We start from the raw sequence: 13312 nt of genomic DNA, 5'->3' as shown, positions 1-13312 counted from the left end.
TAATGATTTAACCTCATGCATTTTTTGTTCATAAAATTTTATAGTAATCTCTCGTTCAAATTTATAATCCTTTAGTTTTTTTTATTGCTAGCACTTTAATGCTAGTAGTATTTATTGGTAGCAGTATTTCTTACACTCAATTCTGTGCTTCCTCTTCACTTCAGTATTTACTCAGCTGTTTCTAGTTCGTCATGTTTTCTTTCGTACCATTACTCTCGCGAATTTTTGAAATTATGAATGCTTTCTCGTTCAATTAAAAATAATTGCTTTTGAATGTGTGGAACTCCAACCAGGGACCAATGACCATGTGCGTCACACCTGCTAGTGCTGAAACACTACCAGGGGTAAGTGGCCACTTTTTTTTCTCTCCCCCCCCCCCCCCCTCCCCAAAAAAAAAACACATGACACATTAATTTAAGGGGCATCCTTTCTCTTTCGCTGGAAAATATACTATATATTTTCATTCTACCATGATTGAATTGAAATGAACACTTTGGATATTAAATACAGAAAATAGCCTCCTAGTGCTAAATAATACTGTTATTTGTGGAAGATCACAAATACCCACATTTTCAGAAGTCAATAAAAGTTTTTTTGAATGTAAAATTTAAAATGAACATTGAATACATTATGCACAACTATTAAAATTTTTTACATAATGGTACAACTGCAAGGTAAGCTGTCATTTGAGCAGTGTTCAAGCATCAATCTTAGTTGTAAACTATTAATAAGGACAAGATTTTATGGTTTTATTTTTAGATTTGGTGCAATTGTTTTAATTTTTATATATTGCCTTAATTTATTTTTTAAAAAAGAATTGTATTTTTAAACAAATATGGAAAACTTATCTTTCTGAATATTTATTTTACCAAAATATTCTTATTTTGATTGCCACCTGATGCACTTATACAGTAAAATCATTAGTAATAAGCATGCATAGAACTGAACTATTCAGAAAATAAAAATAAATTTGCAAATTTTTGTGTGTTTGAAACATGTACTGTCATTTATGTAAAAATGTGTTACTAGTGTAAGAAATGTTTATCGAACAATATAATATTTATCTTTTACCTATCCATTTGTTCATAAATTCTGGTACAAAATTCATGCTAAATAAATTAAATTTAATGAATTTACCATGATAAAAATAAATTTTTGTAATTTGCGTTAAACTTTGTTGATTGCCGATTGACTTCAATTTAATTTTTTGATTACATTTTGGTACTAAATGGTGTATGAACTTGTATTTTGGTGCTATGTGTTGTATTGACTTTTTTTTGTGGTAGCAAATCGGTTTTATTGCAATTCATTGTATAACTATTAACAATAAAAATTGTTTTACAAAAACTAGCTGTCTAGATATGTTATTTTTAACAAAGCCACCTGGTTGTTACTTTGTAGACAAATATTAAACCAAACATTTACCGTTTCTTTCCCGTCCTCCCGCAGCAAAAGGAAAATTTGCTTCAGCTCGAACGGGGAGACGGAATGCGAGACGAGAGCCTCCAGCAGTTTCACCAGCTCTGCGGCCGTCTTCTGGGACAAGCGGGAGTGCTCCGACAGCACCTCGCACAGCGTGTGCACCATGCCCTTCCGGCACGCCAGCGCCTTGCTGGGGACACGCACACGCCAGCTCAGCGGCGAGCACATGAAGTCACAGGTTACGCCAACCACTTCACTTAGCCTTAAGGTGGGTCTACACTATATAACAAAAACATGTTATATTTGTAACATGTTATACAACAAGTTATACATCTTGTTTCATAACATGTTACATAACAAGTTAAATAATAAGTTATATAACAAGTAATACAACTTGTTTCATAACATGTTACATGTTTTTAAATATGTATACTAGTGTGGACAAACGGCCAACATGCTATACAACAAGTTATTTAACTTCCTTTGATCTTTACCGACACTGCATGGGAAACATATAACTTGTTTTATAACACTTATTTTGCTATAAAACATGGTGTTATATAACATTTTTCTTCACGTTTTCATAACAAGTTATATAACTTTGTTGTATAACTTGTAATATAATTTTCATTCTTTTCATTTTGTAACATGTTGTATAACTTTGTAATATAACATTTTATAACTTGTTTTGTTATACAGTGTAGACCCACCTTTATGCCTGCCTACACGATAACGAATTCTCTTCAGTGCCACTTGACTGCAGTGTGGGCATTCAACAGTGATTTGCTGTAACAAATGTGTATATGCGCATATGTGAATACATGTATAAATGCATAAATATATGCATATATGCACTTATAAGTGAATTGTGTGTATATGTGTATATACCGTATATACTCGTGTATAGCGCGCCCTTTTTTCCCCTCAAGTAAAGGAAAAAAATAAGGATGCGCGCTATACACGTAAAAAAAAAGTGTGGGGGGGGGGCGGGGGGGCGGGGAAGAGTGGAAGTCGTTAACTGCCGGGTGACGGGTGACGTTTCTGGCCAGCCCCCACACATACGCACAAGCAACAAGGCCTCTCTCTCACACACACACACACAACCTGGTCTCTCGCACACACACGCTCACAGCACACACACACGTGTGCGCGCAAGCTCGCACATCATGGTCTCTTGTTTATTTTTAGACCTCCCCCCTTTACAGAAAGCCAGCTCAGAAGCTAGTAAAAAAAGTTTCCCCACCCCCCTGTCCAATTTCTTCGCTTCCTCCATTCCTCGTCTCAGCAGCGACCGGTGAGTCATCTAGTTCTCCGCGCCAGCTTAGCAACGTAGCGCGGCACGCCTCCCTCCCTCCCTCCCATGTGCCAGTTGTGACGATACAGCGCTTCATTATCTTCCGTCTACACAGCAGAGTTTAAGTATTTTCCTGACGCATCACCACACATTAATTTAAATAATCAGGTACCACAAAATGTTAGTAAAATTTACTTATGGGAAAAAAAATTTCAATTTTTTTTTCTTTGGAATTTGTTGCAAAAATCGTGGTGCGCGCTATACACGAGGGCGCGCTATACACGAGTAAATACGGTATGTGGTTATGTGCATACACATATACACATTTAAACACATATATACATATTTGTGTTTAAGTACCATTAACCGACTGGGAAGAGACTCATCGTTAAGAGGTCTGCCTATCTAAGGGTGTATTTGTGTCAGAGCTGTTAGTGAGGTGGAATGATAAGTGCATAGCTAGCAGGAACAGCTAATGCAGTATCCATATTGCCTCTTAAGTGTAAGGCTCTTAAATGGTGTGCAGTCTTCGCATTATGTAGGGCCACTATGAGACTTGTTGCATGCCCACGCCAGTAACAAAGGGAATCGGCAAAAGTTCCCCCACCGTAGCGCCCTACATCCGCTTGGAACCTTGCCAGTGCCTGGAGGCTGGCAACCCGCCCCTTCAGAGCCTTGGAAAGAGGGGTGAGCCGAGCCTACCCGAGGGGCGTTGACCACTGCCGAAGCCTTTCATCCCTCTTCAGCCGCAGCTCACCATACTCACGTACACCACCCTCCTGACCATAACGGTTTAAAAGGGCACTCTCTGGCTGTAAACGCCTAGTGTTCCCACAACACCCTGCTGTGCTCACCCACACCACCTACCGACACTGCCAGATGCCTAACACTCGGAAACCACCTCCAGATGCTGCCGCCGACAATTATCGCCAGTCTTGTGTAGGACCAGTTTAGGGCACTTTAGGGCAAACCTTGAAGGCTAACCAGAGGGAGGCAGGTGTATTTTGTATTGAAATTAACACCCACCACTGTATTTACGTCTTTCTGTCCCTTTACTCTCACTCTATTCTGTCATCTATCTATCACCAGCCAAGGCCCTTTGCCGGTTTTCTGAAAATAACAGTTTAAGCCATCTTCAATCCAACAATATACTGTTTAGAACCTAAACTCAGACACAGAACTCCCATTTTGACTTCAATACATTCTCAAAATCTTTTTGTAAACAGACACCACTTGAATGTAATGAGAAATATTTTAATAATGTGAGTTCTATTGAAGCACTACATATTCTGTGTGTGCCTTTAACAAATGCCTTTGTCCCACTGACATTCCAGACTTCACTAGCAAAGCCACAGAAACTGCACAAACTTCAATCGGAGAGCTCTAAGGCGTCGCACCTGGGAAGGTTGGTGGTGCAGAGGCGAAACAGGGACGCGGCCAGCCACGCCTGGTCCTCCGCCTCCAAGTCGACCAACCAGTGCGACAGCGGCAGCAACACCTCTGCTATCTACGCACAAACACAGACGTCCATCAACACTTCTTTAGTACACATCCTGCACCGAGCACACACCGTGGAGGATACGCGCAAGCTTGGAAACTACTTGACCTGCTCTCGAGTAGGAGACGCGAAGACCAGTACCAGTCTTCTACTGACCACGAACTCCAAGAATTTACTGCCAAGGACAAATGAACAAGGTAAACCAAACTGTAAGTTGATTGGTGGCTCCAGCCAAGAGTTTTCTACAGTTTAATGGTCACGGCAGAGAATGAGATAGCTGGATGGCATAACTGTGCTGACAGTGATGATTGAGTCTAGTGGATCACAGCACCACTTATAATGTTTGTGCAGTGCAAAGAAGGATTCAGTGAGGGTTGCAAGATGTTGAGTGCTTCTGCTTGGTAACGGTAACTACAGAGGAAAATAACGACTGCCTGGTGGTGATTCCATGGTTTGCAGTACAGCAAACCAGCTACTAATATGATTACAGATAAACCAAGTAAATGTTCCTTGACTGACCTCCTTCTACAGTTTGACAGTAATCTACATTCAAGCGGCAGGCTAGGGCATTAAGCATCTGTATGTACCCCACTTGAACAGTGTCCTTTAATAATGCCTGTTAAATTTATTTAATTATAATAATCATTGATGTTGGCAACAAGCGTGGAAGCAACGAGCGTGATCAAAACTTCTTGGAGTGAATGGTTCACCATATTAAACTCAGGCAAGAACTGGGAACTGGCTAACATTTGTTAATCTGCACCTTACATACTATTCAAAGACTGTAGTATTTTATTAGTTTTTTTTTTTTAAGAGTATGTAATTGTAAAATGCATGTAACTTTAAATCATATGGGGCCTCTTACTTTACTATGTCATATATTATGAGTTATATTTCATGATAATGCATAATTTTGTATTAAAAGATACATACAAACATAAATTTAACTTCAGACTGAATTTTTCCATCACACCCCAGGTATCGTACAATGCTATGACTCTACTGCTTTATATATTTAATGTATATTTTAAATGTTTTCAGGGTATGGTAAAAGCCTCCCGTTTCGTAGCTACAGAAGTCTATAGTTTTCACTTGACTGGATTAAGTCGGACAGCAATGTCACCAAGAGAATGTGGGATAACATAAATGGAAATGAAAATGTAAATGGACTTCTACATTTTTACTTGCAAACAAATTGATACATATAAACTCAAATTAGTAAGTTACATAATGTGATTTTTCTGCTGCCGATAAAGCTTTGAGCTACTGGCACAAAAGGTAACATAAATTATAAATGTTGTTTACATTTTCCGTAAGATAGTTTGGGTTAATATATACTTGAGGTACTTTTAAAAAAATTGATGCATACAAACACGAGTTAGTAATTTAATGTAATTTTATGCTGCAGATAAAGCTTTCAGCTACTGCCACAAAATGGCAAGCAAACGTTTCACCGTTTTGCTTGCATTGAACAAACCTACTGCAGAGAGATTTGTTAACTACTCTCTCAAGTCAGGTAATATGAAAAACAACATACAACACGCACCACGATCACAGCTGAGTTTGGAACATATATGAGCATGACACAAGGGAAATTACAGTTTTATTTTTAAATTATCTTTCCCCTGAAAAAGTTTACTTCACATAGCCGTCCACTGTACGCACGAACACACCGGTAGCAGCGTTTTGACGCACCTGCAACGTATGGCTTTCATCGTCCTCCGTCGCCAAACTGAGGACAGCGGTCAACAGGTCCCTGGAGGGCGCGCCCAGAGTCTTCAGGGCGACAAACAGTCTCTCGTATGCATCAGTCTTTGCCATCCTCTCCTACGACACAGAGAATCTCTTATAAAATGCATTCTCAGTTTATTAATCAAACACAGAAGTTTTTTAAGGAAACTTTTTATAATTTTCCACCAAAGAGATGTAACCCAATGGTTAAGTAATGGTTAGGGGTGGCTCCAGGGCCTGGCAGGTCAGGGCCTCGCTACTATTGGGCCCCACACTGGCTGATTTCCTTTTTGTTTCCCCTGTTTTTCTATCGTTCTGTTAAAAAAAATAGTCATTAATGGGAAAAGAAAAAAATTAAATTGTTGTCAGTATGCATCATTTAAAACGCTGCTCAATACCTATTTGAATTCATAATATTGAATTAGAAATACTTCCAAATATTTTATTGCCTCCTATAATGCCGCGATTTTACCAGAATTTGATCATAAGAATTTATAAAACTAACTAGAGGATAATTTATTATCCTATATTATATCACAATTTTTTAAGATAAATTAGCAAATTAGAAAAACTTCCAAATATTTTATTGCCTTCTATAATGCCACGATTTTACCAGAATTTGATCATAAGAATTCGTAAAACTAACCAGAGGATAGTTTATTATCCTATACTATATCACAATTTTTTAAGATAAATTAGCAAAACCAAAGTTGAACTGAAGTCCCAGATTTGCTTAAAAATGTAATTTGAAAGAAGATATTTTTCAAATTTTCTTGGGAAGGGGGCCTGGGGGTTATTCCAAAGTCAATTCCCCCCCTCTCCAAAAAAATTAGTCCCTTCTTCAAAATATTATGTCCCCATAAAATTAAATGGCCTAGGGCCCCACAAAGACTGGGACCTGGTTCAAGTCCTGATCCATACTCATCTTAGTTTTCTATGGTATCCTGAAACCAATCCAAATGCTGAGAAGGCTCCTTACTTCTTACAATAAGTTCTAAAATCCTTGTAAAGAAGACTATAAATTACATTTACAGAACAAAAATTGCAGGTAAAATCAATTACACAAGATCTAATTTTAAAAAAAATTTACAAAGTCTCCTCTGACTATTCTAAAATTAATTCACATTTAAAGTATAAAGTCTATAAGCATATGCAAACATTTATTACCTTTCCCCTAGATGAACCACTCAAAATTGAGGTAATGGTTTTGACACATGTAGTGGCAAGCATCTGTCTCTCCGATGAACACCTCTGCAATCATCAAACAGTTTTTAACATTAAAATGATTTCTAACAACAGGAAAATAAAATTATTACAAGCATAATTTGTACTCAAATTTGGATTTGTTGTAGCAACTAGAGCAGTGAGCACTGTGGCAAGCACTTCTGGGTTTTCCCATCTCTCCCCCATGTTCGATTCAGGTAGCTTCTCTCACACGTGCGTCCAGACGAAGACAAAGACAAAACTGTCCGAGCATGGCAGCCAGCTCCACTCAACACTTACACCCTGTAAGCCATGCCTCAAGCAAGTTTACTTTTTCAAATCCCAGTAAGTATCTATGAAAATTCTTTTCAACAAATTTAATGAAAACATATTGCATTGAGATAGGTAGTTCCTTTAAGCTTTCCCAAACTGAATTTTCAGTGACAAGCTATTTCTGCACGGTGTACACGCGGGATCAAAACTCATCTCTGAAACTGTCCAGCTCAAATGCCCCGCTTGTGGGCTGACTCAGAGATCATATAATGAATCATGTCAAAGGGCTGGGATGAAACCCAAACCCACGCACGCTGTAATGCTGGAAATCACAATGGCACAGCACGACAGCAAAATATCGTATTAAAGTGAACCTACACAACAACCAATTAACACCGAACATACCACAGCCACCAACGCTTGCAGGTATTTTTGATAAGTTTACGAAAAATTTGTTTAGCATTTAATTGTAAAACTCACTGCGCGTAAACACATTTCAAAGATTTTAAAGAATAATTTAGTTAAGAAAACCTTTAAAATACAAGAATAATAACATAATATCCAATGCAACATTTTAAACATTTTTTTATAAAATATAAAATTCTGAACGGACATCAGAAATGTCATGTAGAGGACGCGATGCAAATAGGAAATATTTCTGATCGGGAGGTCTGTCACGTCCACAATTTTCGCCGCGCTGCTGTCGGAGATGTGCGGAACGAGACTGTGATCACAAGCGCGAGAGTGCTGAGAACAGGAACGGCTCACCGAGCTCTGCTCCACCACGGTGACGACGGTATCGAGCAGCTGGCCGTCCACCATGGCGTCGCGGATGTCCTGGCAGCCGGCCGAGCCCTCGGCCAGGAGCAGCCCCAGGGCGCCCACCACACCGGCCACCGCCTGGGCGGAGCCTTCCCGCCACTCCCCCGAGACCGCCTCCACCAGCGAGTCCTGGTAGAACTGCAGGATGGTGCCCACCTCTATCTGCCGCTGCAGCAGCACACGTTACAGTTATTTAGTGTTTGGTAACACGTCTCATCAACAAGGGTCACTACAGACGAACAAACACACTACACGATACGTGGAGACTGGGAAAGGAACTGGCCACAGCTGAACGGTAAGGAAGTGTCTCAGCAATTACCACAGCAGATGTGTAAAACTATAATCAGGACGAATACCCCAAGATTTAAACCCAGGTCCCCCTGAATGCAAGTTTAACATTCAGGGTGTCCAGCAAAAACTACAAACAGAATTGCCTAACTTTTTCCCTGACTTCTCCAGATCTTTTATAATTTTTTCACTGACAAAAAAAAGTAATATTGCCATATAAGTAAAACCATTGTAAATTTTACACGTTACTTTGTAACAACTGCCATAGTCACAACGTACTTATGGATACTTCAATTTTGTGAAAATTTAACACAGTAAAAAAAAATCACACTCCGAGGTACCATGACAAACTGCACTCAACCTCACATGGCAAAAACGTACAACTTTACTCAAAAATACTTGGCATACCAGTATAATTGCAACATAGAGAAGCTGAACATAAATAAATTTACATGACACAGTTAATGCGTTAGCAATACAGCACAAGACTATGTCCAACCATTTCATTTTAATTCCCTGACCAACCTAAATTACATTTCCGTGACTATTTCTTTATTTTTCCAGAAATATGAAATTTCTTGATTATTCCAGGTTTTCCTTTTTTTTTATGCTGGATGCACTGAACAATTTTACTGTAAAGCCACCGCGCTCGGCGGATCAGCCCGCACACACACGTGAACCGTAACACTGTCTCATGAGCTGTGCTGTTGACTTTACTATCAGTTACCAGGACCACCAGAGAGAACTAATTCACAAACACTAGCAAGCACAGTCTTTCTAAACATTGCATGCTTTACAGTCTACAAAGAGAACCGTGTACGACCAACAATTATTTTAGAAATGCAAAAATTATAGTTACACTAATAACAATAAGAATGGAAGTCCCATCTTATGCAATGGAAAATACTGTTAGATGTCAATCGACTTTGTTTAGAACATCTCGAATTCAGGTCTTTTCCTTTAACTCGGTATTGCTGGTGCTTAAATAAAGTATTCACAATTACATTTTAACTCGCCCTACATGACTATTCTTGAAAAATTAAGAAAATATAAGATTAAATACTAAGTATAAATAAAAAAGACATTTACATTGCTGCATTAAATGTTCTTACCATAAATAACAGGTATCAATAATGTAAACAATATTACATAAAACACTCAAAAAAAACTTCTTAATTACAACATAAACATTTTACTGGATAGTCTGAGAAACTGTAGCTTATGGGACCTTATGACATTCTTCCAAAATAATTTAAATTAACATTCCAGAGGTAGTGATATTCCTCCCGAGAATCCTGAGATATAAAAAAAGATGATTTCAAAGAAAACAAAATTAATGAAAGCAGCATTGAATGGAAGGTATCTGGATGTGCATGTCCAGTGAAGAAATGATTCCAGTTGTAAACCATATATTTATTTTATAAATTGTTCAATTGATGTTGGCAATCTTATATTAAAAAATGCATTATCCAGAAAATATCTTTAAAAATAAAATTAAGAAACAGAAAGCTAATCAAAAATTTCTTTAACTCACACTCTTTGGATTCATCTTCACTTTTATTTATAGGGATCCCTCATCACACGACCCCACACAACCACAGCTGTGCTAGATCTACACTGGCATGCGTCACTTTACATTTACGTACAAGGCACTGGACATCTGTACAGAGTTTTAGTCTGCAATGGATTTCTATGGGGGTCTCTATACGAGATCCTTTTTAATTTACCACTTAAAATATGAAGTACCAAATTTTTCATTACCAAAAAATTACTGCAAAAAAAACTCAATTTTAGTCATGAAAGGAAAAAACAAATGGAACTTTGAACAGGTGACATCTCTCCTGAATAGCTGAGCAGTTCCTGGATGGAAATGAGTGACGCCGGGGTCGTCATTGAGGTGGGAATGGAGCACTGACAGGACGCACGGATGGTGGAGACGGGAGGTCTGAACCGGCACTGGGCATCTGTACAGAGTTTTAGTTCTGCAATGAATTTCTATGGGGGGGGGGGGGGGTAATCTATACAAGAACCTTTTTTAATTTACCACTTAAAATATGAAGTACCAAATTTTTTCATTACCAAAAAATTAAAGCAAAAAAACTCAAATTTAGTTATGAAAGGGGAAAATAAATGCAACTTGAACAGGTGACATCTCTCCTGGATGGAAATGAGTGGCGCTGGGGTCGTGTCACTGAGATGGGAACGGGACACTGGAAGGACGCACGGGGGGTGGAGACGGGTGAACCGGGAAGCGGGGGGAGCGGGGAGAGCGGGGACGCACCTGGTCCGCGGAGCAGCGGCTCAGCACGCGCGCCATCACCACGAAGCACTGCACCGCCGTCTGCCGCGCCTCGTCGGCGGCGCCCGGGTGCGAGATCACGCCCATCACTATGTTCACCGTCGCGGGGCAGATGGCCCGCAGGGCGTTGTGCTGCACCGAGGGACATGTCGCCGTTAGCACTTGCGCGTGGTCTTCCCTCGCTTACCGGCTCGCAGTTACAAACACTACCAGCGAAGAAGCGGTGGTTTTGGTTCTACCATCGTGGCTTTAAGTTGTGCCATAGTTAAAGTATTATTTTTTCTGTGCTACCAATTGAAATGTTTACCGTTTAGGAATAAACCATTCGTAATTATTCATTTTGAAATTAATTTTACATTTTGAGACAAAACGGTCACATTGAGGAACGAAATTTCATTTTGTTGGGGTGAGGAGAAGGAGATAGAATCTATTTGCCTGCTGTTTGTTTTTTTTTGGTGGGAATGATAAGATTTTTTTGGGGGGGGGAGGGGGATATCACCATCTGTCCCCCCCCCCCTTCACCCCACACGCACAGGTAAACTCGTCATAGATGTATTATCTTTTTACAGTACTGACGAGCACATATCCACACGCCCAAACAGAGACACAAACTTCTATGCACTGGTTAAAAACCGTTAGAACATTGGGGGAAACTCCCGTACCCTATAACGGTTAGAGATATTTAAAATCTTCCTCTTTAGAGTACAAGAACAAAAAAAGTAGTCTATCGAAAAACTAATGACTCAATAAAAATTATTGGAAAACTGCACAATCCACCAAAGCAAAAAAAAAAATCATGTCATAGTAAGGTAAAAACACAAATATTGTAAAACCACAGTTAGTGTTGCATTTATGCTTTTACTGGTAGCATTATTTCTCTCACTTCACAAATATAAAAAAAAAGTTAATTATGTTCAGCTCGCATGCAACCTTATTTACCACATTCCACAAGCCTCTACATTCGCAAGCATCATAACTATAGCCAAATCTAAACAATATACCCTAGAACTCCGGATTTGATGAAGCAGAGATTTCGAATTCCTCCGTAACCGTCGAAAATTTGACAATTCTGACACCAAAATACAAAAAAAAAAAAAAATCGCAATGAAAGCTGATATGTACGTTATTTATTAACGCACAGAGTATTTTTTTTATGGGCTTTAATGCTCTCGGTTAAGTTCATATAAGAAGAACAAAATATCTCCTATAAGAAAAAAAAAGTGGGAAATTCCGTTTGAAAATGTGGCAGCAGCTTCTGCGACGTAAAGGCCCTGTCACACTGTCAAATATATTGTATCCAATAAATTGGACAACAAAATTTGAAGGGTGATTATGGATGAAATACTTCTTCAAATATATTGTATTCAATATTATTTGACGAGCAATGTAAAATATATTTGAAGTCATTTCACACTATCAATTTTCTTTGAGTGAGCTCGTTTTACCAAACATTCTGTAGAGAACTGTAAATGACAGTATTTAGAATCAAAAACAAATTTTGGGTCAAGGAACACGGGCTTTTTTAAGTAGGTTATATTCCAATTTAGGTATATTGTGATCATACACAGTTTAAAATTTACGTTTTCCAGTTGTTTGCAATGCCTGCATTAAGAGCATCAAAGTGTTTCAAAAGCTGTAGCTGTAATTGCAATTGTAGCAAGTCTCAGTAAACTAGAAGAGAAATCTAAGAAAAGGAAACGCAGATGGTGGACGAGACAGTGGATACTTTCCCGGCAAACAAATGGTGTTTTACCCCTTTTTGTCACGAACTTCGATACGAAGATGCCGATTCATTTCCGAACTATGTAATAATGGATTCTGAAAGTTTTGATCTTCTTCATTCAATTGTGGAGTCTCGCATTGCAAAGAAGGATACTCATTTGTGCCAGTCTATACCAGCAAAGCAGAGGCTGGCAGTTCATTAAGATTTTTGGCGACAGGGGAATCATTTAAGTTCTCTACAAGTATTCCACACAACACCATCTCAAAATGTTTACCTGAAATTTGTAGTGCAATTTATAGTGCTCTTCAAAAACTATATTTAAAGGTATGTTTTGTAAGGATAAAACATATAATTAAATGTAAATCTGCAAGTAGGCATATCCCTTCTCATTCCCGCTTATTTTCTCACCCAACTAGCTGCTGTTGTATGGACACTTTCACTTGTATTTCATCAAAATTGTTCCTATACTTTAAAGTGAATGTGTTAATTTTTGCTGTGTTTAGTAATTGGCAATTTTGTTTTATTTTGAATTAAGTGTATTTACTGTTACAAACCTCAACCTGATGAGCCTTTAAGCTAACTTCACCTCAGTCACATTATCTCTTTAAAATATTTTTTTAACGAGATATTAAGGCCCTGTCACACTGTCAAATATATTGTATCCAATAAATTGGACAACAAAATTTGAAGGGTGAATTTTGGATGAAATACGTCTTCAAATATATTGTATTCAATATTATTTGACGAGCAATGTAAAAT

At 38.5% G+C, this 13312-nt stretch overlaps 1 protein-coding gene across 3 annotated transcripts in view; it reads right to left on the bottom strand.

The window, feature by feature from the left end:
• LOC134537554 (neurobeachin-like protein 1) overlaps nt 1–13312 on the bottom strand; it is a 611081-nt gene that overhangs the window by 574427 nt on the left and 23342 nt on the right. For all 3 annotated transcript variants that reach the window (XM_063378120.1, XM_063378118.1, XM_063378119.1), the window contains 6 exons: nt 10813–10962; nt 8190–8411; nt 7113–7196; nt 5910–6041; nt 4114–4223; nt 1426–1612 (listed from right to left, as the gene is read on the bottom strand). In XM_063378120.1, coding sequence (XP_063234190.1) covers nt 1426–1612; nt 4114–4223; nt 5910–6041; nt 7113–7196; nt 8190–8411; nt 10813–10962 — 885 coding nt within the window. The remainder of the gene's footprint in view (nt 1–1425; nt 1613–4113; nt 4224–5909; nt 6042–7112; nt 7197–8189; nt 8412–10812; nt 10963–13312) is intronic.

Source organism: Bacillus rossius, chromosome 12, assembly GCF_032445375.1.
Source record: "Bacillus rossius redtenbacheri isolate Brsri chromosome 12, Brsri_v3, whole genome shotgun sequence".
In the NCBI taxonomy this organism is placed as follows: Eukaryota; Metazoa; Arthropoda; class Insecta; order Phasmatodea; family Bacillidae; genus Bacillus; species Bacillus rossius.
Note: the sequence above shows the minus strand (reverse complement) of the source record. Positions and strands in the feature narration are given on the sequence as shown.